Source organism: Phacochoerus africanus, chromosome 3 (genome assembly GCF_016906955.1).
Source record: "Phacochoerus africanus isolate WHEZ1 chromosome 3, ROS_Pafr_v1, whole genome shotgun sequence".
Lineage (NCBI taxonomy): Eukaryota > Metazoa > Chordata > Mammalia > Artiodactyla > Suidae > Phacochoerus > Phacochoerus africanus.
Genome location: NC_062546.1, coordinates 112,767,606 through 112,793,448, shown reverse-complemented (window position 1 = coordinate 112,793,448; position 25,843 = coordinate 112,767,606). Strand labels below are relative to the sequence as shown.

The window sequence follows — 25,843 nt, the reverse complement described above, 5'->3', positions numbered from 1 at the left end:
TGCAGCCTTTGCAGATTGGCTTCTTTCACTTAGTAATATTCATTTAAAGTTCCTCCATTTCTTCTCCTGGCTTGAATTTCATTTCTTTTTAATGCTAATATTTCATTTTTTGGATGTACCACAGTTTATCCATTCACCTTCTGAAGGACGTCTTGGTTGCTTCCACTTTTTGGCATTTGTCAGTAAAGCTGCTATAAATATTCATACTCAAGATTTTGTGTGAACATAAGTGTTCACCTCATTTGAGTAAATACTAAGGTGTGATTGCTGGATCTTATGGAAAGAGTTTGTTTAGTTTTGTAAGAAACCACCAAACTGTCTTCCAAAGCACCCATACCAGTTTTCCATTCACCAGCAATAAATAAGAGTGCCTGTTGCTCCACATCCTCACCTGAATTTGGTGTTGTCAGTGTTCTGGATTTTGGCCATTCTTCTAGGTGGGTAGTGGTATCTCATTGTTCCAATTTGCATTTCCCTAATGACATGTGATGTTGGGCATCTTTTCAATTTATTTGCAACGTATATATCTTCTTTGGAGAGGTATCTGTTCAACTTTCAATTGTCTTGTGCTTTTTTTTTTTGCATTTTAGGACTGCATGCACCTACAGCATATGGATGCTCCCATGCTAGGGGTGCAATTGGAATTGCAGCTGCTGGTCTATGCCACAGCCACAGCAATGTTGGACCCAAGCCATGTCTGCAACCTATATATACCACAGCTTACAGGAACGCCAAATCCTTAACGCACTGATAAGGACCAGGAATCCAACCCACAGCCTCATGGATACCAGTTGAGTTCGTTACCTCTGAACCACAATGGGAACTCATCTGCCTTGTGCATTTTTGAAAGATGTTGTTCATCTTATAGAGTTTTTTTTTTTTTTTGAGTATATTTTGGATAGTAGTCCTGTATTGGATAAAATATTTTATGAAATGATTACTGCAGTATGTTTAGTTAACATCTATTATCTTGTCAAAGATGTCAAATTCAGATAACAGTCAAGAAGGAAAAAAGGGGGGAGTTCCCATTGTGACTCAGTGGGTTACAAACCTGACTATGAGGATGTGGGTTCGATCCCTGGCCTCTCTTACTGGGAGAGAGGATCCAGCATTGCCGTGAGCTATGGTGTAGTCACAGATTAAGCTCGGATCCCAAGTTGCTGTGGCTGTGGTATAGGCTGGCAGCTGCAGCTCCAATTCGACCCCTAGCCTGGGAATTTCCATATGCTGCAGGTGTGGCCCTGAAAAGCAAACAAACAAAACAAAAAAAGGGAATTTATTCTAACCAAACAGAATTATAATCTGGGAGACAGACTCTCAGAAGCTCTGAGGACTGTTTTTTGAGACAAAAGGATTGAGCATCAAAATGATACTCATTAAGTATCATTGCTGATGCTTACATTAAGTTTACCAAAGATACATAGTCCTGGTAAGCATGTGCAAAGCAAGTATAGGAAAGTCAATGATATCTGCATATTCATTTCTATTCCAGCAGCTTACTATAGAAAATTATGTACTCAATCACTCTGAGGTTTTTGGTAGACAGTCTTCTCTTGAAAATAGCAATAACATTACCCACTTATTTCTAGTAGCTATACTTTCAGTTCTTTATACTGCTGTATTATATTGACTGGATCTCCAAGGAAAAATTAAAATCATGCTGATTATTTCCTAAGTACTTTGCAAGTCATCCTTGTCCTCTGACACAGTGCATCAATATTCTTCTTGAGTTGTTCAGCCCCATCTATGTACTCAATCACTCTGAGAAACTCTGAGACTTTTGACAGTGGAATGATATTCCAGACCATAATTAGATCTGTAGGAGTAAAAAGTGTATTTTTTCTTTACATGAGGACTTGAGACACAGTGGAGAAACACTCATAATTACCATTTTCTCAGAAGTACATGGATTTTTAGGGGTATGGAGGAATATACAGATCTTTAATCACACTCTTGCCATAAACAACTAAAAAGCTGGAAAGAAATGTATGAGGAGTTCCCGTTGTGGTGCAGTGGAGATGAATCCAACCAGGAACCATGAGGTTGCAGGTTCGATCCCTGGCCTTGCTCAGTGGGTTAAGAATCTGGCACTGCCGGGAGCTGTGTGGTTTGGATCAGGCATTGCTGTGGCTGTGGCCTAGGCTGGCAGCTATAGCTCCAATTCAGCCCCTTGCCTGGGAACCTCCATGTGCCATGGGTGCAGCCCTGAAAAGCAAAAAGAAAGAAAGAAAGAAAGAAATGTACGAGATAACAGTTTTCATATATTAGACAATAGGCAGCATAGGTTTTCCCTGAGAGAAGGGAAACAAAAAAGAATGTACTCTCTGATTTCCCGCCTCTCTACCTGTTCTAAGTCTTTGAACTGCACTGCCTGGGTGGGATCCACATTGATCACGGACTCGGTAGGTTGAAGAGTGGGGCCAGGGACTGAACCTGCATCCTCATGGATACTAGTCAGGTTCGTAACCTGCTGAGCCATAACGGGAACTCCCAATGGAGTATTTTAAATGTAGTCAGAGGAGAAAAACACATTGCATCTGGAGGTACAATGATAAGAATGACTTTAGGCTTCTTATCAGAAAATAAGGAAAAAATGGCATCATTTAAATGTGAGAAAAAACTGTTATTTAGTATTCTATATTCAATGAAAATCAGAAATTAAGAAGAGAAAATAATTTTTTCAGATATAAACATCTGAAAGACTTTATTGCTAGAAAATATGCACTAAAGAAAATATTAAATTATATTCAGGTGGAAGGAAAACAATGTCCTATGGAAATGACACAAAGCAATGCAGAATGCTAGAAATGAAAAAGATATGGATAAGTATAAAATAACATATTGCATTTTAACATTTTTAAGAAGACAATTGACTGTTTAAAGTAAACACAATACTATATTGTGGCGTTTATAGCATACTTAGACAAAGTACTTTGTTGTTTCTATTGCTATGATTTTCATTTGCATTTCTCTTAATTACTGGTATTGAGCATCTTCTGTTCATATTCTTGTTGGCCATTTGTATATCTTTGGAGAAATGTCTGCCCAAGTCCTTTGTCCATTTTCATAATAGTTTTTTTTTTTTTTTTTGATCTTTTGTTCTTGGGTTGTAGGAGTTCTTTGTATATTCTAGATATTAGCCCTTCATCAGATATATGATTTTTGCGAGTCTTCTGTAGGTTGCCTTTCCACTCTGTTGATTGTTTTCTTTGGTGTATACATGTTTGTAATTTTGTTGTAGACCTATTTGTCTATTTTTTACTTTTGTTGCTTGTGCTTTTAGAGTCATATCCAAGAAATCATTGTGAAGTCAAATGCCATGACACTTTTCCCTTGTTTTCTTCTTGGGGTTTTATAGTCTTAAATCTTACATTTAGATATTTAATCCATTTTGAGTTAATTTTCATATATTGTGTGAGATAAGGGTCCAGCTTTATTCTTTTGCATGGGATATCTTGTTTTCCAAGCACCATTTGCTGAAGTAATTCTCCTTTTCCTATTGAGTGGTCTTGACACCCTTGTCAAAGATCATTTGACTATTTCAGTAATATGTTACTGATAACAATAGCTGAATAAATAAATGGAGATATGAGAAAACTCTTCCTTACAGTATAATCAGTGTAGAAGGAATAATGGAATTATATAATTATCAATGGATGCTAAAACTAGCAGGTGAAAATTTTATGAGGACCCACATACTTATATAATCTCACAAGTATCTTCTCGTAAATAACTTATTAATTACAAATGGAAGCATGGTTATTTACAGTAGAAAAGCTTGGAAGACATCACCTTAACTAAGTGATCCAAAAGTAACAACACAGTATTAGGACTAATTGACAACATGTGTCTCCTGAGAAGGACAACATCACTTCTGTGAGATATTTCAGAGCAAATTTACACATACACAACAACATGGATGTGACCTGACAGAAGCTGGGTCAGTGGATACCCCCAAACAGAACACGTTTTTCCATGTACATTTAAGCCATGGAATAGAGAAAATAGATTCCTGTTTTTAAACTGTGATCTTAGAAATTTAAAAATATTTTCTATTATTTTGAGAAGTAGCATAGCATAGTGGTCAAGGGCAGAGACTGAAGCCAGGTTGCTTGGGCTTAAATTCTGGCTCCATCACTTACTTGGCATGTGGCTTTTGGCAAGTTAAATATCTAGGCTGCAGTTTATTCATCTGTAAAGTGGGAATAATAATAGTCCCAACCTTATAGGGATTTATGGGGATTTAATGAGTAAATCTGTATAATGTTCAGAATAGAGACTCACTCATAGTAAGCACCATAAAGCTGCTGTTATTAATTAACTATAGAAACCATCAATCCTAATGTTGTGCTATATCTAGGTATCTGATGCCTTCTTGGAATACAAAAAACATTTGCTTAAAAATCAAACAAACAAAACTAACAAATTAAACGAAACTTAATCCTGGCTAAAGGTAGTGTTAGGTTCTTAAATGTTTATCACCTAGCTTGAGGAAGGGTAAAGTCATTTGTTAGTGAAAATACTTCTGACTACCACAAGTTTGCTGAACTTGGAGATGGAAAGGGATGATCCTGAGAGCTGGTGCTAGCTGGCCACTCATCACTGTAAGGTCTCATTCTCAGAATTTAAGTATGTGTTTTTGGAGTTACCAAGTGGCTCAGTGGGTTAAGGATCTGGCATTGTTACTGAGCAACTCAGGTTGTTACTATGGTGTGGGTTTGATCCCCGGCCTGGGAACTTTTGCATGCTATGGGCATGGCCAAAAAGAAAAAAAAAATTAAATATGTGTTTTTGAAATTGCACACTAAATTTTCAGGTGAATATTTGAAGGTGTTAAATTTTCCTGATACAAATATTGTGAACCTCACTTTATACCTTCTCTTTAGCATGTCTGTCTTTAAGCTAAGACACCAAGCATTTGATTTGTAGGCTTATCTCTCTAAATAAATCAAATAAACAAAATTACATTAGATGAAAATACAAACATAAACTTGATGATCCATCTGATAATTGTACTTTCTGTGAAAAAAATATTTTTAAATGATCATTTGAATGAAAAAAAATTATTCTAGGTGTGTACTTCCCAGTTGACGTGCCATTGTTCTCCTGGCTACCATCCTCCGAATTGCCAAGCGAGATCCAGAGAATCTTCCAGATTGCCTAGAAGACAAGGCAAGTATCTATCTCTTTACATATCCAGTTAATAAAATCCTCAAATTGCTTATTTTCACAAAAAAACAAAGTGAGATTTTTGCTGCTTAGAAAGAAACCAGTATTTTTAATTAAAAGATAAATAGGCTTCCTCAAGAAATAAAAACCAAATTTGGCTTCTTAATCTTGCTTTTTTTCTAATATTAACTTTTGCATATAATTGAAGCTGTGTCTTTAAAAAATTTTACTAGATTATGTCTGATTTTCTCCTTTAAACTATCTTTCAACCTTTCCCCCCATTTTTGATTGATCCTGTGATCTCACCTCTATAAGACCAACACACCTGTGCCTAGCACTGTTAACATGTTTCTATTACAATTGAAATAAAGGAAATCAAAGATATGTTTTTACTCTGAAGATGTTTACACGTTTAATGACAAAAATATATTAATTGCTGCTAAAGTGATGACAGAAGGGATGCTAAAACAATATTGTTTTTGTTCACCATGACTTTGGTTTCTGTTATTCATTCATTCATTGTTTTAGCAAATATTTATTGAAATCCTAATATATACAGGTGTTCATCATACGGAACAGTGGCATGTACAGCAAGCAGAATAAAGTCTCATTCCTGATGGGGTTTAAAGAATACTCGGTGATAACTATTTTGCAGAATTGGGGTTAGGAATCAAGTCTCCTAATTTTTATGCCAGTGACATCTTAGTAGCATTGCAGTGGCTCCATATATAAAAACAGATCCCTAATGTCAAAGAGCCAACAATCTAATAAAGAAAAATGAGATGCACAGATACAGTGGTTCTGTTGATAATGCACCTTATAACAATGCAAGCTTGTTGGATAATCTTATAATTACATAATCCTAAATTATCATTGAAGTTTTGTAGCCCCACTTACACTAAGATTTTGCTGTAGCTTCTGTATAATGTAAAATATGTCGGAACTTTCTGGAACTCAATATCTAATTATTTTAGAATGAAAGTTTAGGAGTTCCTGTCATGGCTTAGTGGCTTAAGAACCTAACTAATATCCATGAGGATGTGGGTTCCATCCCTGGCCTTGCTCAGTGGGTTAAGGATCTGGTGTTGCCTCAAGCTGCGGCTTAGTTTGTGGATGCGGCTCACATCTGGCATTGTGGTGGTTGTGGTGTAGGCTGGCAGTTGCAGCTCAAATTTGACCCCTAGCCCAGGAACTTCCATGTGCCACAGGTGTGGCCCTAAAGAGACCAGAAAAAAGTTTATAGAGATAGTCTTAAGTATTATGATTCTATTATTATTTTTCCATGTTCCTTGAATAACAATAAAAATTAACATGTAATTATTTGCTGTTACTTGAAAGTCAAAGTAGACAGCTTAATTTTTTTACTCTGAATTTTTGATGCATTTTTATTTTTAGGTTTAATCATGGAAAGAGTTTTTGCAAAGGCTAGGAACAAGTTGCTTCTGTGTGTCTACATTGGTTTACCTGTTCTCGCCATAGCAGTCATAATAGCTGTTTCATGGAAGCCTTTGAAAAAGCGGTTCAGCAAGAAAGAGGAATCTCAAAGTAACGAGTAAATTGAATTTGTTTTCATTGAATTTCTGAAGTTAAACTTTTGTACCATTTAAATCTAGTCATATGTAAGGCAATATTATGAGCAGCATCAGTACTTTACATTTCACAGGAATTTTGAATGCAACATCAATGTCTCATTTCATTGTTTGGAATAGTTTTAAATATCCTTATTTTAAAGATGCAAATATTTGGGAATGTTTGTTTTAATAACTTGCCAATGTCATTGCCTTGGTAATTGAGAGAGGAAGATCTAAAATCTAAAATCTATTGCTTTCAAATGCCTAGTTGTTCTCAAAGTATGATCTGTGTCACCTACAGGAGAAGTATCAGAAGTATTTATTTAGAATGCGGATTTATGAGACTTATCACAAGTGAAATACTTCAGTTTGCCTCATGCAAGAAAATATTCTCTGGGTAAAGTCTTCAGAAGGCAAATATAATCTACCGTATAGCATATTTTTATCTAAAAATAATTTTTAAAAAAAGCAGGACAAAGTGACAAACAACCATCAGCCCACCATTGGAAATAAACAAACATTAATATTTTTCTTGTTTCTCTTATAAACTAAACTGTTGAATTTACAGCTGCAATCCCCTTCTAGTATCTCCCTCTCAGCTGCGAAGCTTGTGCTTTTTCCCTGTTGGTCAGTTTGCAGCTCCCCCAGGGAACGTGCCTGAGAGCAGCAGCTCTCTCAAGGCTTTTTTGGGGTGGAACGGCACCCTGGGGAGAGCCCTTGTTGGGCAGAGCCAAAAGCAGAGCTTGTGTTATTCCCCAGGGGCAGTTACTCTACTGCTCTGACTTCTCTGTAGTTCTAAGAGCTGGGCTGCTCCCCAACTATTGCTTGGCAGCAGCTGCTGGGTGGCTTCCAGAGCTGAAGCACTGTCCTGAGCCTGAGAGGCACACAGGGAAGCAGGCTGTAGTGGTGGATCCCACCCCTCCCCTCTAGCACCCCCAAACGATGGTACCTAGCCTCTAAGCCCAACTCGGTTGCCCTAGCCTACGCCCTCAAACGTGGTTGCCCTATACTCTAGTCCCTGCAGGCTGTTTCTGAGCCACCAACCCCAGTTTTTTCCCTTGAAGTCAGCCCCAGCTCTCTCCTTGAGTCTGGTCTCTAAGGCCAGAGTTTTAGTTGCTGGCACTTGCTGGCATAAGCAAACATTGCACTGGCCTTGCATTGAGTTTCATTGAATTCAGAAATTTCATTGAATTCAGAAATTCAATGAAAACCTTGTGGAGGATTGTTTCCATTTTAACTGCTTCACACCAATTGCTGTGTTCTCCTCCAGTACTCCTCTGTCCCAGCTGACCTCCTTGCTGGTAGGGGAGCTTCCCAGGGTGCAGGAGCTTTTCCTCTTTTTAGCTTCCTCCTACGGGTCAAGGTCCCATCTTACTTCTTTTCTCTGTTTTTCTTCTTTCTTTTGTCCTATATGGTTTCATGAAGTTTTTCTTGCTCTATCATAATCCCGAGGTCTTTTGCCAGTGTTTGGCAAACTTTCAGTGTGAATAGTTCCACATGTAGATGCATTCTCAATGTATTTGTTGGAGTAGGTGAGCCTCACATTCTACTACTTCTCCATCTTCAATGAGGTTCTTTTTGAAGTACTTGAATAGTATCTATGAAAGAGTATGCCAAAACTATTTTTTTCTTCCCTTTGAACTTATTTTTATAGACTATTAAAATGATCAAAACAAGATGAGGTACTCAGTAAAATTTTAATCATTAGGACTTGGTTTTGATTGCCAATTTCATAAAGCTGCACGTAATTCTTACTTTTATTCCTTTTTAAGAGAACTTGTACGGTAGATAGAATGATCTTAGAAACATGCAGATTTTTAAACCCTTGGTGAATTACTTTATCTAGACATTTGATGACCAGTGGATATTATCATAAAAGATAAACAATCAGGTATTATGCCCCTTGCACTGGAAGTACACAGAACTACCTAAGAAATATTCTTACTGAAAGAAGGAGCTAAATCTCTCTAAAATTCTGTATCTAATTACCAATGTCTATGTAATATAGAGGTCATGTGTTACCTGGGCCTTTTGGAATGTTTGCTCTTGCATCTCTCTATCTTGGAATCCAGCTGCCACATGGCAGGATGCTCCGGTCAGATGGAGAAGGTACGCATAGGCACTTTGGTTGACAGCTCCAGCTGAGCTCCCAGCCGATAGTTGTCATTATCTGTCAGCATGTGAACATCCAGGCATCTTGGATATTCAGCTGACACATGACTACAATTGTATGAGACACTCCAAATGAGAACTACCCAATCAATCCCAGTCAACTCACAGAACAAAGAATGTTAATAAATGTTTTGAGGTACTAAGTTTTAGAATTAGTTGTTAAGTAGTATTATAGATCAAATGTCCTTCCTACCCAGATTCATATGTTGAAGCCCTGTCCCTCAACTTGATGGTATTAGGAGGTGGGACATTTGGGTTTAGATGCGTTCATGAAGGTGGGATCCCCATGAGGGGATTAATGTTCTTATAAGAAAGGAAGATCAGAGCTCCTCTCTCTCCACCAATGTGAAAACACAGCAAGAAGGCAGACATTTGCAAGCCAGGAAATAGGTTCCCACCGGGAACCAGATTTGCTGACACCTTGATCTTATAATTCCCAGCCTCCGGAGTTTTAATAAACATATGTCTCATGTTTAAGCACCCTGTCTGTAATTCCTGTACCCGGATGTCTATTTCCTTTCCCGTGCTAGAGAAGTTTTTAGCTCTTATGTCTTCAGATATGTTCTCTGCCTCTTTCTCTTTCTCTTCTCCTTCTGGGACCTCTATATTGGGAATGTCAACATGTCCTTTGATGTTGTCCAACAGGCTTCTTTAACTTTCCTCATTTCTTTTTATTCTTTTTTCTGTTCAGCCTCAGTGATTTCCACTACTCTTTCTTCCAACTTGCTGATCCATTCTTCTGTATCATTTACTCTCCTGTTGATTCCTTTTGGTGTATTTTTCATTTCAGTTATTATGTTTTTCATCTCTGTTTGGTTGTTCTATATATTTTCGAACTCTCTCTGTTTAAAGTTTCTAATTTCTCGCTCTATTCATCCCATCCTTTCCTTTTCCTGAGGTTTTTTTTTTTAAATCATAACTGCATTTTTTTCTATTTGCTTTTTTAAAAAATTTATTGGAATGTAGTTGGTTTAAAAAGTTGTGCTAATTTCAGGCATACAGCAAAGTAAATCAGTTAAACATATACATTTATCTATTATTTTTCAGATTCTTTTCTCATATAGATTATTACATGATATTGAGTAAATTTCCCTATGCTATAAGTAGGTCCTTGTTACTCATCCATTTAATAAATAGTGGTGTGTATTTGTCAACTCCAATCCCCTAATTTATCCCTCTCCCTCAAAATATCCCCTTTGATAACCATAAGTTTGGTTTCAAAACTTTGAGTCTTTTTTTGCTTTGTAAGTTCTTTTGTATCATTTTTATTAGATTCCATGTATCAGTGATCTCATAATCTGCCTTCATCTGACATACTTCACTTAGTATGATAATTTCTAAGTCCATCCATATTGCTGCAAATGGCATTATTTGATTCTTTTTCTGGCCAAGTAATATTCCATTGTATATATGTACCACATCTTCTTTATCCATTCCTCTGTTGATGAACATTTAAGTTGTTTCTATGTCTTGGCTATTGTAAGTAGTGCTCCTATAAACATTGGGGTGCACGTATCTTTTAAAATTATGGTTTTCTCTGGAGTTCCCGTCATGGCTCAGTGGTTAATGAATCCGACTGAGAACGATAAAGTTGTGGGTTCGATCCCTACCCAGCATTGCCATGAGCTGTGGTGTAAGTTGCAGACGTGGCTTGGATCCCGTGTTGCTCTGGCTCTGGCGTTAGGCTTGGCAGCTACAGCTCCAATTAGACTCCTAGCCTGGGAACATCCATATGCTGCGGGTGTGGTCCTAGAAAAGGCAAAAAGACAAAAAAAAATTATGGTTTTCTCTGGATATATACCCAGGAGTAGGATTGCTGGAGAATATGGTAGTTCCATATTTGTTTTTTGTTTTTTTCAGGAAACTCCATACTGTTCCCCATAGGGATTGCCCCAGCTTGTATTCCCACCAGCAGTGTAGGAAGGTTCCCTTTTCTCCACACCCTTTCCAGAATTTACTATTTTTAAACTTTTTGATGATGTCCATTATGATTGATGTGAGGTAATACCTTATGGTAGTTTTGATTTGCATTTTCTCTAATAATTAGTGATACTGAGCATCTTTTTATGTGCTTTTTGGCATTCTGTCTGTCTTATTTGAAGAAATATCTGTTTGGACCTGACCGTTTTTTAATTGGGTTGTTTGGGGTTTTTTTGATATAAAGCTGTATGAGGTATTTGTTTTGTGTGTTTTGGAGATTAATCCTTTGTCAGTTGCTTTGCTGGCAAAGATTTTTTTCCCCAATTTTATGGATTGTCTTTTCATTTTGTTAATGGCTTCCTTTGCAAAAGCTTTCAAGTTTAATTAGGTCCCATTTTTTTAATTTTGTTTTTATTTTCATTACTTTAGGAGGTAGATCAAATGAGTATTGCTGCAATTTAACTTCTCCTAAGTTCTTTTATCATCTTTATGGTCATTACCTTAAACTCTTTCCCAGGTAGATTGCCTATCTCCACTTCACTTAGTTCTGAGTTTTAGCTTTGTGCTTTGTTTAGAATTTGTTCCTCTGTTGCTTCATTTTTCCTAACTTGCTGTTTTTTATTTCTATGTATTTGATGTGTTGGTTATGTTCCCAGTCTTGAAGAAGTGGCCTTTTGTAGATGTCCTGTGTATCCCAGCAGCATACTCTCCTCTTGTCACCAGAGTTATATGTTCTTGGGGCACCCCCCATGTGGGCTATGTGGGTCCTTCTGTTGTGGGTGGTTTTGTAGGTTTGTCTGGTCTCTGGACCACTTGATTGCCAGGTTTGCCTTGCATGCTTGCATGGAAGCTGCAGGCTCTAATGGTCAGGGCCAGGTCACAAGACAGCTGGATGTGAAACCTTGGTGGGGGTATGAGGCTAGTGTTGGCTCACTTGTGTGTAGAATTGGGGTCCAAGAGATCCTTGGGATGTTGCTCACCCACCAGTGAGTGAAGCTAGTTCTTGTGCCTAGTGCTGTCCCACTGGCAGGCACAGCTGGATCATGGGGTCTGCCTGCAGTGCCCAGGGGTCCCAGAGCTGGTGTCACACCACTGGTGAATGGGGCTGGTTCCTGACACAGCTGGCTACAAGGCTCAGGGCATCCTGATGCTTGTATTAGCCTGCTAGTGTGGGGAGGGAGAGGGCTCAGTTGATCCCAGAGCTGATGCTGGACTGCTATCGGATGGGTCCACGGGGTGTGGGGCTGCAGGTGTCCTGGACCTGGTGTCCACCTGCTGGTGAGTGAGGCTGGTCCTGAATCTAGGGCAGTCTCACTAGTGGGTGGGGCCAGAGATTCTGGGGCTGGTGCTTGCCTGCTTATGGATCCTAGAGTCTCAGTTGCAGAACCTTGGGGGTTCTGGGTCTGGTACTGTCCACTGGTGTATGGGGCCAGGTCCAGGACACTCTGGTGAGCAGGGCCATGTCCAAGTGGGCCAGGGAGTCTTAAGGCAGCCTGACTTATAGTGGGTGAAGCTATGTCCCTGTCCAGTTATTTGCTTGCTCTGAGGTGTCCCAGTACTGGTGTCTTTAGGAAGTGGGCAGGGGTGGGACTAATTCAGGAGCTCATAGGCTAGAAGGAGGATTCCACAATGGTACCTGCTGGCAATGGTGTCCTTGAGGTAGAATGAGCTCCCAAAAATGGCTGCTGCAGTGTCCATCCCCAAAGAGAGCTCCAGTGGTCTCTTGCCTCTCTGGGAGTCTCTCCAAGGTCAGCCAGTGGGTCTGACCCAGGCTCCATTCAAGTCACTGCTTCTGCCCTGCGTCATGGTGTGTGTGAGATTCTGTGTGCCCTTGGGAGTGTAATCTACTTCCCATAGCCATCTGGTTCTCTTGAAAGTGAGCCCTGTTGGCCTTCAGCCAAATATTATGGGGGCTCATCTTTCCAGCACAAGACTCCTGGGCTGGGAATCCTGATGTGGGGCTCAGGCACCTCACTCCTTGAGGAGAACCCTGCAGTTGTAATTATTTTCCCATTTGTGGGTCACCCACCGGGGGAATACGGTCTTGACTATATTGTGACTCTGCCACTGCTACCTATTTTGCTGTGGCTCCTTTTTTATATTTTTGCTTGTAGAAAATCTTTTCAGGTAGGTTCCAGTCCTTTTCATCAATGGTTGTTCTGCAAGTAGTTGGGATTTTGGTGTGCCTGCGAGAGGAGGTAAGCTCAACATGTCTTTATTCTGTCATCTTGGCCAGTTTCATCCTGTCATTTCTTATTTAATGAATTCTCTTCCCTTATTGAGCTCTATGGAAATCCTAAACATATTTTTTATGAAGTTTTTCTGTTACCTATAATTGTTAGTTTATGAATTTTTTAGTTTACTCTGGCTGTGGACATTACCTCATACTCGCTTTTTTATTTGCTTGTAAGGCCATCTTAAGCATCAATGATTGTTTCATGAGAATTCTGCATGTTCTGCTTTGAAGAATCCTCCTTCTCAAGATTATTTTATGTTTTACCCTCCTAAGTCATATGTTAGCAGTGCTTGGAGACCTAGAATGCATAGGAAGCATGAATTGGTATCCTGAACCTGTACAGAAAAAGGCTTAAGATTCCTGTTTCTATATGTGATATTCTCATCCATATCCCTAAACCATTTTAAGCATCTGGCATTCCTGTGACTGTAGGTGATCCTTTTCCATCTATACTTCTGAAGCAGTTTCCCCAAAGCATCCCTAAGGCTCATGACAACAGCTTTTACTTCCCCCACTTAGGTAGTATAGCCTTTCATAGCATCCAAAGTTAGAGGAGGGCATCAGCTCCAGTTTTCCAGGTGGTCTCCACTCCTTATAAACTGATGTGTTTAACTGATTCCCCTACCTCTGGAGTTCCTATTTACCCATTTACCTTTTATGCTTTCAGCTTACTCTTTTTTTTTTTTTAAGCTATCATTAGAAAAGTCCCTTTCTTCCCTTAAATTGTCATTTTGTGTTTTTTTCCCCACCATTTATCTATGTGTGGAATAGGAGATGGAAATTACCCTGTCAGCCCAGTCTGTTTGATTGTTTAGAAGTTGGTAAGGGTTTTAAATCATGACCTGCAGTAATTTGTCAGTGAGTGAAACATTAGGTGAGAACCTAAAAGGCCAGAATCAGGCATTCAAAATCAAGCATATATTCTGTGCTGGGAAGTGATAAGGAGAAAAACAAATCTGTTTTCTTGCTCCCCTTTCTTGTTGGGAATTTGAAATTTATATTTCTTATGGACATGGAATATGTATAAATAAGAATGTTACTTATTTGCAAACTGAAGTTTAGTAATCTTTTGAAATGATTCATTAGTGGTGATTAGCAGTATAAAAGAGTTATTTAACACAGGTTGTAAAATGGCCTGGCATTCATTTGTTATGGATTTTTTAATTTTTATTTTTTTTTAGTCTTTTTGTCTTTTAGGGCTGCACCCCGGGCATATGGAGGTTCCCAGGCTTGGGATCTAATCAGAGCTATAGCCACCAGCCTACACCAGAGCCACAGCAATGCAGGATCTGAGCCATGTCTGTGACCTACACCACAGCTCAGGGCAATGCCAGATCCTTAACCCACTGAGCAAAGCCAGGGATCAAACCCGCATCCTCATGGATGCTACTTGGGTTGGTTAACTGCTGAGCCACAACAGGAACTCCTGTTATGGATTTTTAAAGTATTAACTTAGAAGTATTATTTTCACTTTCATTTAGGTCCAAATCAGAAAATAACAGCCAAACAGATACTGTCAGGTAAGCAAATTAGAAAGTATTCCTTAAAATAAGTATGTGTTAAAAAATAAGATGAACAAATTTATAATCAGTAATTAACTACTAATTAAGCAGCAATAATTGATAAGGTACTATACATAAAAATTCCTACTAGTATTTGTCAATCAATAACTAGTGAGTATTTGTCTAAATAAATCACTGTCCCTTTTCTTCAGTTTGTTAATGTATGTTGGGAGTTCATTCTTGGGAAGCAAAGGAATAAGTAATTGGTGAAATATTTCTGGTGCTAACTCATAAATGGGAAGTTTACTTCTTTATTTGGAAACTCTGCAACTAAAACCCCAATATGTATAACTTATAAACAACTTAATGAGTGCTGACCCTGGAGAAAAAGATTGTAAAGGAATAATATCCAGAGACTCTCAGGGTTACAAAGTTACAAAGTAGCTTTAATTAGGTCTCCCTTCAATTCCTGAAAGGTGACTATCTCTGAATAATAGTATAGTAATTGTCTGTTTTTCTACATCCAACAGTTTGGGATGGTGTTATTTCACATAGTTTCCTTCAGAGTACACAGCTATCCTAAAACACGTCCAAATCTATAGAGTAAGCTGTCTAGGATGCACAACAGGGCTGTATAATTTCTTTTAGTCCAGAAAAAATCTTTCTCTTTAATCACAATGCTTGCTTTTCTTATCCTTTATCTCTCTTTTGTTATTATGATCATCTCCTTTTAGTGACACCTTGGAGTCATGGGTTTCTCTCACCAAACTAAAAACATTGATTGTTGTTATCATGTGCTCTCTGTGTGAGGGAGTTATCCTTGGTCCTCAAACACAGTTACCTTTTCCTCACCTTGGACATATGTCTTATTATACTCTGTTATTGTAGAGCGTAAAGGCTATGTTTATCTTGCTCAGCATTGTATAGCCAGCATGTAGCACAGTTCTTGGTTTATGGTAAGTGTTCAATACATGTGTGTTACGTGAATGAATGATTACTTTTTTTTTTTTTTTTTTTTTTTTGCCATTTCTTGGGCCGCTCCTGCGGCATATGGAGGTTCCCAGGCTAGGAGTCTAATCGGAGCTGTAGCTGCCAGCCTACGCCAGAGCCACAGCAACACAGGATCCGAGCCACGTCTGCGACCTACACCATGAGGATCAAACCTGCAACCTCATGGTTCCTAGTCAGATTCGTTAACCACTGCGCCACGACGGGAACTCCCCATGAATGATTGCTTTTAATGTTTTCCACATGCACATACACAGGCAGCCAGACCAAATAATAATAATAATAATAATAATAATCCACAAACACAAAGGTACATAGACAAATACACACAAACACGTACACACACATCTATTTATCTATAATGTTAAAACCTGCTCCCATCTCTCCTTTATATTGTCTCTCATTCTGAAACCCTGTCAATAGAATTCATTTCCCTTAGGATACTTACTCACCTACATTGAGGGAGGGATGGCAGCAAATGTACCTATATTACCATTGGGGGAGTATAATCTGGAATGTCAATCCACTGCTCTATCCTTCTGGGTTGGGGTACACCAGGGAAGTATATTTAGGATAATTCATTTAAATTTAAAGGATGTCACTTGAGTTCCTGTCATGGCTCGGTGACAGACAAACACAACTAGTAACCATGAGGATGTGGGTTTGATCCCTGACCTCGCTCAGTGGGTTAAGTATACAGTGTTGCTGTGAGCTGTGGTGTGGGTCACAGACGCAGCTCTGATACCGCATTGCTGTAGCTGTGGTGTAGGCCAGTGGCTACAGCTCCGATTAGACCCCTAGCCTGGGAACCTCCATATGCCGGTGGGTGTGTGGCCCTAAAAAGGACAAAAGACAAAAAAAAAATAAAAGATGTCACTTGACTCTGCTTCTGTGTTTTACTGACATAAGATCCATTATAGTTTTCAGGTCCTTTATTTTTGGAATAATCTTTTCCTGGTGGAAAATCAGTGGAAAAGACTGTTGAGATCAAAGAATGCAGGGAGGTGGGATGAATCCCAGTATAGGTTATATTAATACCACTGAAGCATAACTTTTTTTTTTTAGGGCTGCACCCGCAGTATATGGAGGTTCCCAGGCTAGGGGTCGAATCAGAGCTGTAGCTGCCAGCCTACACCACAGCCACAGCAACGCAGGATCCAAGCCACGTCTGTGACTACACCACAGCCATGGCAACGCTGGATCCTCAACCCACTGACCAAGGCCAGGGATCGAACCCACATCCTCATGGTTCCTAGTTGGATTTGTTTCCTCTGCACCACAACGGGACTCCAAGTATAACTTTTTAAATATCTAAATTCAGTCAATACTTTCAGTCTTTTTCTAAATGATGGAAGGATATTAGATCATTTATCAGCAAACTCCAATCATTACTCTCTCACAAAATGTCGTTTGACTTTTAACTTTTCCTGGGTTTCTTTTTTATCTTTCTGACTCCCCCTGCATTTGTCAGTTATTATTATTATTACCATTATCATTTTATATTAAATGAATACTTACCAGGATTTAACAACATTATTTACTAATTACTTTGCTCACTATTCATTCTAGAAACCATTTTTTGTTTTTTTTCATTTTGATTTCAATTTTCCTTTTCCTGATGTACAATCCTTTTAGTTTTAGTTAGTGTCTGTGATTATAACTATATGGTATTAAACTCATCTTTTTCATACTCATCTTTGGTGGTTTTTTTTTTTTTTTCTTCTGGAGAAGGAAGGATTTATTATTTGCAGGCAGTAAAGACAACACCGGGACCATACTCATCTTTGAAAGCAGCTTAAATGGTTCCAGACTTGCAGTTTAGAGTCACTTTCCACAGCTCTTTTAAAGTATTGTGTTGCTGTCATGTGACAATTACTGGCATTGATGAGACCTCAGCTGTCAGTCATTAATTTATCATTCCCTTCCAATTAATCCGTTTACTCTAAATGACTTTTAAGATTTCCTCTTTGTCCTGAATGCTTTGTTGTTTTATTATATGCTCATTTTTTAATGTTTTTTCCCCATTAAAATTTAATATCCCACAATCATATATATGAAAAAATTATTCATTGTGTATAAATCCCTAGCAGATTTTTTTGAGTTTTTTTTAATTCCTCAAATGAATTTATCACATCTGTAGTTGTATAATGATCATAACATTCTGATTTCACAGGATTTCCATCCCACAGCCCAAGCACATCCCCCCACCCCCCAAACTGTCTCCTCTGGAGACCATAAGTTTTTCAAAGTCTGTGACTCAGCATCTGTTCTGCAAAGAAGTTCTGTCTGTCCTTTTTTCAGATTCCACATGTCGTGAAAGCATTTGATGTTGGTGTCTCATTGTATGGCTGACTTCACTTAGCATGATAGTTTCTAGGTCCATCCATGTTGCTAAAAATGCAGGTATTTCGTTCATTTTAATGGCTGAGTAATATTCCATTGTGTATATGTACCACATCTTCTTGATCCTCTCCTCTGTCGATGGACATTTAGGTTGTTTCCATGTCTTGGCTATTGAGAAGAGTGTTGCAATGAGCATCAGAGTACATGTGTCTTTTCGAGTCGTGGTTTTCTCTGGGTAGATGCCCAGGAGTGGGATTGCTGGATCAACTGGGAGTTCTATGTTTAGTTTTCTGAGGCATCTCCATCCTGTTTTCCACAGTGGTTGCACCAATTTACCATCCCACCAAGAGTGTACTAGGGTTCCTTTTTCTCCACACCGTCTCCAGCACTTCTTGTTTGTAGACTTTTGGATGATGGCCATTCTGGCTGGTGTAAGGTGGTACCTGATAGTGGTTTTGATTTGCATTTCTCTAATGATGAGTGATGTTGAACATCCTTTCATGTGTTTTTTGGCCATCTGTATGTCTTCTTTGGAGAACTGTCTGTTTAGATCTTCTGCCCATTTTTTTGATGGGGATTTCCTCTTTGTCCTGAATGCTTTGTTGTTTTATTATATGTTCTGATAGAATCTGTTTTTATTTATGCTGCTCTGGATCCCCCATAGTTTTGAGATATCAGCCCTCAGGTCATTAATTCTGAGAAAACAGTCATTATCTCTTTAATTATTGACTCTTTTGCAATCTTTTTCTTTTCTACCTCTGAAATGTCTATATTTGGGAGAGTCTTCTCACTGTATCCTCCATGTTTCTTAACCTGGCTGTTTATGTGCTCTGCATTTTCATGGCTCTATCTGTCATTGATTTCCTCATATTCATTTCCAAATCACCCATTCTCTTAACAACCAAGCTTTTCTTGCCTTATTTCTGCCTTGATATCTAGGGAGATCCTAAACATTTCTATTAAAGGTTTTTATATTACCCATTGATTTTAATATGTGAATTTTCTGTTCTGCTGTGCTGTGGCTATGGGCATTTAACACACAGTAATTTGTAACTGAGATTTGTAAGCTCATCCTCAGGGGCAGTGAGCATTCTTATGGGAATTCTGCACAGCCAGAGTTATAGAGGCATACATATATTAGGAAGAGGGGAATGTTTCAGGTTTGCCAGTCTTGGGGGATGAATGTTTCACTATATTTTTTCTTTATGCTTGCTGGTTCAAATTTGTAGGTAGTGTAACTGAGGAACTGGGGTCCTGCCCCACAGGTCTGGGGTCCTTTTCCATCCACACGACTGAAATAATTTGCCTGTTGCATTTCCAGTGGCCACATATTTTATTATCTCCCTTCGAGACCACCAGGCTTGGGCTTCACTGTAGCTTTCTAACACCTAAATATCTGTGCCCTGATTACATCCAAGCTAGGGTTATTAAAATCTGCCCATTAAGGTATAAGTAACTCAGATTCCCTTGTAGTCATTCAGCTTTTGCTCCTATTTTCCCTCTGAATTTCTAGTTTCTTCATTTTTATACCAATAGATAAAAAGCCTTTTCTGGCTGTCAGTCTCAGTTGGGTATTAATTTTTTGTGCTATTTTTCTTGAGTTTTTCTGCAAAATAGAAATGGGAAGCTTTCCTTGTGGAATTGAAAGGGGGAGTTATTCATCAGTTAAGTCTACTAGTTTGCCCAGATGAGTTTTAATTTGCAAATGTGGCAATTTACATGTGAACAAATAAGAAGCTAACTTGTAACCCAGAGGCCAAATTTAAGCATTTACCTGTGCTTAGAAGTGATAAAGGAAAAAATCCATCTCTACTATCTTGATACATTTCCCTACTGGAGGATTTAAATTTTACACTGTCTGTTGCACTTGGTGTTAGATAAATAAGAATGCTACTTATCTGCATGGCCCAGGTGGTAAAAGAGTTAGTTTTGGTATAAAATGGCTTGATCTTCGTTTGTAAAGTAGGCCCGTTTCTTAGTATTAACTTTTAGACCTTTTTATTTTTATTTAGATCCAAGTCAGAAAGTAGTGCCCAAACAAATACCAGCAGGTAAGTAACTTAGAAAATGTTTCTTTTAAGTATGTATATATTAAAAATAAGAATGAATAAAGAATTGCTTAATATTTTTTGATCAGCCACAATTGAAAAAGTATTGCACTATGAACAACTTATTATTTTCCATTCTAGGAATGAGTATTAATTAATTCAATCTTTTCTTCAGTTTACTAATTTTATATTGATTGCTTACTTTTTTGATACACAGGGAAAAAAACTAGTTAAGTCTAATGAGGGACAAGATATTTCCAATTATTTTGTGAAACTCACTCATAAGCAGAGCATTTTTACATGCTTTATGGTGAAATAACACAAAGGGAAATATTGCTTTTTTGTTCAGATTATATTTATACCCACAAACTCAATGTGAACAACTGAGTGGATTATTACCCCAGTTAGGAGGAGTTTATCTAAGAGATAGTTATCGTAAACACATTCAAATTATGCATTTCCCACATTCCCCACCCAGCCCAACAGTCCACACTTGTGTTAATAAGGGTTCTCTGAGTTTTCACTTTTACATGTGGCCTTGTGATCCTTCTGAAGTCCTCAATTATTTACTGATCTGCTAATCTTCTTTCTCCCTTGTAAGGTTTTAGTTTTCTTGCGCTGTCCAGCATTTTTCCTTAACATGTCTTCTTTTAGTTACATTCAATCCACTGATATTCTAGGTTAAATTTTCAGGCCACAGCACCACATTACATGGATTCTGTCCTCCCTGATCAAGTCTATACCCACCCTCCAGTCCCACTAGGGAAGCTATTGGCATTTCTATATCCTTTATTCTTTTGGTTATGGATGCCTCCTAACATAATTACCCGTTTATAGACATTACTTTCTCCAAACTAAGTTTGAAGGAAAAAAAGCTGATTTTATGTATTGCCTCCACTCTGTCACCATTACCAAGGGATTCGTGAATGTAGTGCTCAAACACTGTAATACTTCCAAACTTCTGCTTACCTCTATAGGCATTACTTTCCTGATCAACTCTGAATTGCTTGAGGGTAATGGCCAGGTAAAGATATGTTTTAAAGATATTAAGTAGCAGAGGTAGGGAAAGGATGGGAAGGTAAAATTATACCTCTCTTATTGTTGCTGGAATTTGGCCTCTATCTGCTGGTGCTGAATTGAAATGCAGAGACAGAATTTGGTTGGGGTAAAGGAGAAAAAAATAGCTTTATTGCTATGCCAGGCAAAGGATGGTCACAGCAGGCTAATGCCCTAAAGACTGTCCCCCCCCCCCGGCCCCCGCCAAGAATTGTGAGGCGTTTTATAGTAAAAAGGAGAAAAACAGGTTTTCAGATAGGAATCAGGATTGGGACAAACATGCATTCTTCTTTCTTTTGGGGGAATCTTAGTCATCAAAGCTGGAGTCAGGAGATCTCGGTATGATTATGTGGTGGTCTTCTGGGTTATTGCCTAGAATCACAGTACTTGCAAAAAGGGCATTTTGACCAGAGATTGGAACAAACTAAGAAAGTTCCTGAAAAACATCATGTGCTAATAATCTTTAACCCAATTGTGCTCAGGGTGCCTAATCTTTAGCTTTCAGGTATAGGGTGCAGTTAAGCCAGAGAGAAAGACAAGGAAGGACTTTAAGCTGTCTTGAATGTTCCTCCCTTGTCTTTGCATCTCCTCTCTTCCCTGATCAGCAACTGTCTGAACTTGTTCCTAAGAACTCAGGGAAGGTCATGGTGACTGAAGAACAAGAAATGGGGGACACAGAAAGGCTCTTATGCCCAGGAGCTCCACAGAGCCATGTCCAGTTTCTTTACCTCTGAATTCTATATTCATGTCATGTATTTGTATATAAATTAGTCTATAAAATGAATTCATGATCTTGCCACTTTATCCATTAGGCGCTGTAGGCAAAAATCCTTAAGACCTATGAGTTTCCAAGCACCAAAACCCAAACACTGTTTATAATGTGAAAAATCAAAAATGATTGGCTGCAAGATATGAGAAAAGTAAAAGCTATGTATATTTATTTACTTATTTATTTTTTAGAGCCTCTGGTTTTGTTTATATTTATTTTTTTAATTTTAATTATTTCCCCAAATACAATTTTTTTTTCTACTGGATAGAACAGTGACCCAGTTACACATATATGTATACATTCTTTTTTCTCACTTTATCATGCTCCATCATAAGTGACTAGACATAGTTCCCAGTGCTCACAGCAGGATCTCAGTGCTAATCCATTCCAAAGGCAGTAGTTTGCATCTATTAACCCCAAGCTCCCAATCCATCCCACTCTCTCCCCTTCCCTTTGGCAACCACAAGTCTATTCTCCAAGTCCATGATTTTCTTTTCTGAGGAAAGTTTCATTTGTGCTGCATATTAGATTCCAAATATAAGTGATATCATATGGTATTTGTCTTTCTCTTTCTGACTTACTTCACTCAGTATGAGAGTCTCTAGTTCCATCCATGTTGCTGCAGATGGCATTATTGCATTCTTTTTTATTGCTGAGTAGTATTCCATTGTGTGTGTGTGTGTGTGTGTGTGTGTGTGTGATGTGTATGTGTGTGTATGTGAGTGTATACCACATCTTCCTAATCCATTCATCTGTTGATGGACATTTGGGTTGTTTCCATGTCTTGGCTATTGTGAATAGTGCTGCAATGAACATGCGGGTGCATGTATCTTTTTTAAGGAAAGTTTTGTCTGGATATATGCCCAAGAGTGGGACTGCTGGGTCATATGGTAGTTCTATGCATAGATTTCTAAGGTACCTCCATACTGTTCTCCATAGTGGCTGTACCAGTTTACATTCCCACCAACAGTGCAGGAGGGTTCCCTTTTCTCCACAGCCCCTCCAGCATTTATTATTTGTGGACTTATTAATGATGGCCATTCTGACTGGTGTGAGGTGATATCTCATGGTAGTTTTGATTTGCATTTCTCTAATAATCAGGGATGTTGAACATTTTTTCATGTGCTTGTTGGCCAGCTGCATATCTTCTTTGGAGAAGTGTTTATTCAGGTCTTTTGCCCATTTTTCCATTGATTGGTTGGCTTTTTTGCTGTTGAGTTGTATAAGTTGCTTGTATATTTTAAAGATTAGGCCCTTGTCAGTTGCTTTATATGAAACCATTTTCTCCCATTCAGTAAGTTGTCTTTTTTTTTTTTATGGTTTTCTTTGCTGTGCAAAAGCTTGTCAGTTTGATTAGGTCCCATTGGTTTATTTTTGCTTTTATTTCTGCTGCATTGGGAGACTGATGTGAGAAGACATTTGTAAGGTTGATGGCAGAGAATGTTTTGCCTATGTTCTCTTCTAGGAGTTTGATGGTGTCTTGTCTTATATTTAAGTCTCTAAGCCATTTTGAGTTTATTTTCGTGCATGGTGTGAGGGTGTGTTCTAGTTTCATTGCTTTGCATGCAGCTGTCCAGGTTTCCCAGCAATATTTGCTGAAAAGACTATCTTTTTCCCATTTTATGTTCTTGCCTTCTTTGTCAAAGATTAATTAACCGTGGGTGTCTGGGTTTATTTCTGGGTTCTCTAATCTGTTCCATTGGTCTGTCTGTCTGTTTTGGTACCAGTACCACACTGTCTTGATGACTGTGGCTTTGTAATATTGCCTGACGTCTGGAAGAGTTATGCCTCCTGCCTGGTTTTTGTTCCTCAGGATTGCTTTGGCAATTCTGGGTCTTCTGTGGTTCCATATAAATTTTTGGATTGTTTGTTCTAGTTCTGTGAAAAATGTCGTGGGTAAATTGATAGGGATTGCATTGAATTTGTAGATTGCTTTGGGTAGTATGGCCATTTTTACAATATTAATTTTTCTAGCCCAAGAGCATGGAATATCTTTCCATTTCTTTGAATCCTCTTTAGTTTCCTTGATTAATGTTTTATAGTTCTCAGCATATAAGTCTTTCACCTCCTTGATCAGGCATATTCCCAGGTATTTGATTTTTGGAGGTGCCATTTTAGAAGTATTGTATTTCTGTATTCCTTTTCTAATATTTCATTGTTAGTATACAAAAATGTGACTTATTTCTGAATGTTAATCTTATATCCTGCTACTTTGTTGAATTTGTTGATCAGTTCAAGTAGTTTTTGGGTTGAGTCCTTAGGGTTTTCTATGTATAGTATCATGTCATCTGGATACAGTGACAGTTTTACCTCTTTTGCGATCAACATACGCAAATCAATCAATGTCACCACATTAACCAAAGAAAAGTCAAAAACCACATGATCATCTCAATAGATGCAGAAAAAACATTTGACAAAGTCCAACATCCATCCACGATCAAAACTCTTACCAAAGTGGGTATAGACGGAACATACCTTAACATAATCAAAGCCATTTATGACAAACCCACAGCAAATATAATACTCAATGGAGAAAAGCTGAAAGCCTTCCCACTAAAATATGGAACAGAAAAAGGATACTCACTCTCACCACTGTTATTCATCATAGTACTGGAAGTCCTAGCCACAGCAATCAGACAAACAAAAGAAATAAAAGACATCCAAAAAGGAGGAGAAGAGGTAAAACTATCACTGTATGCAGATGACATGATACTATATATAGAAAACCCTAAGGACGCAACCCAAAAACTACTTGAACTGATCAACAAATTCAACAAAGTAGCAGGATATAAGATTAACATTCAGAAATCAGTCGAATTTCTATATACTAACAATGAAATATTAGAAAAGGAATACAGAAATACAATACTTCTAAAATGGCACCTCCAAAAATCAAATACCTGGGAATATACCTGACCAAGGAGGTAAAGGACTTATATGCTGAGAACTATAAAACTTTAATCAAGGAAATTAAAGAAGATGTAAAGAAATGGAAAAATTTTCCATGCTCCTGGGTTGGAAAAATTAATTTTTTTTTGTCTTTTTTGTCTTTTCTAGGGCCACACCTATGGCATATGGAGGTTCCCAGGCTAGGGGTCTAATTGGAGCTGTAGCCGCTGGCCTACTCCAGAGCCAGAGCAACGTGGGATCTGATCCACATCTGCAACCTACACCACAGCTCACGGCAATGCCAGATCCTTAACACACTGAGCAAGGCCAGGAATTGAACCTGCAACCTCATGGTTCCTAGTCGGATTCATTAACCACTGAGCCATGACAGGAAGTCCTGGAAAAATTAATATTGTAAAAATGGCCATGCTACCCAAAGCAATCTACAGATTCAATGATACGTATTTAGATTTCTAAAAAAAATATACAAATTTAACTTAATTGTTATATTCATGAACATTTCATTGCACGTGGAAAAAAAATGTTAGGATTTCTCATGTGCAAGTACTTCTGATTAAATACGATGGTTCCCCAAAAAACACAGAAAATTTTTAGTAAATAAGTTACAGTAAATAATTTCACAAGCAAAACTGTCAAAATTCTTCCTAGCATTCTTTTTTGCTTCATGAATTTTTCATTTGGCAACTGTATGTTTTGCAACGGAAGGTAATTTTCTTGCTACCAGTTCCTTAAGCATGTGTGTCTTTGTTCTCTTCCACAGTAACCAATAATTCCTTCAGAAGGCGATGGATATTACCTGGGGTCTCACTGAGACATAAAAATTCAGCCTGTCCTTCCCTGGTCACAGCTGAAGAAAACAATAAACCGAGTGTGAACCAATTTGCATAGCATCTATTGTTCTTTCCTCCTCCACCCCTGAGACAGCAGTTCAGCCATTTCAGGACCAGTAACTGAGGATGGTCAATCTCATCTCCCCCGACTCCCTGAGCTCTTCTCTTCAGCTCTCCCCACCGCCCACTCAGGCTGACTGTCTGGGGCCCCAGATGCTGGGCATCTGCCTCAACTGTTCCTACCCAGGAAAGGATTTGGGTGGCCGACTACATTCCTTCTCCTGGCCCTTCATCCTGGACTTGGCTGGC

General features: G+C 38.4%; 1 protein-coding gene and 1 long non-coding RNA gene across 2 annotated transcripts in view; both read left to right on the top strand.

Annotated features, from left to right (window-relative positions):
* ADAM32 (ADAM metallopeptidase domain 32) overlaps positions 1-15,465 on the top strand; it is a 125,061-nt gene extending 109,596 nt beyond the window's left edge. The window contains exons 18-21 of the mRNA XM_047770237.1: positions 5,073-5,172; positions 6,565-6,721; positions 14,550-14,588; positions 15,459-15,465. Of these exons, the coding sequence (XP_047626193.1) occupies positions 5,073-5,172; positions 6,565-6,721; positions 14,550-14,588; positions 15,459-15,465 (303 nt within the window). The remainder of the gene's footprint in view (positions 1-5,072; positions 5,173-6,564; positions 6,722-14,549; positions 14,589-15,458) is intronic.
* Positions 15,466-19,921: 4,456 nt separating this feature from the next.
* Positions 19,922-25,583, top strand: LOC125122181 (uncharacterized). Its single transcript, XR_007133721.1, has 2 exons — positions 19,922-19,972; positions 25,465-25,583. It is a non-coding gene; the product is annotated as an uncharacterized LOC125122181 (long non-coding RNA).
* The last annotated feature ends 260 nt before the right edge of the window (positions 25,584-25,843 follow it).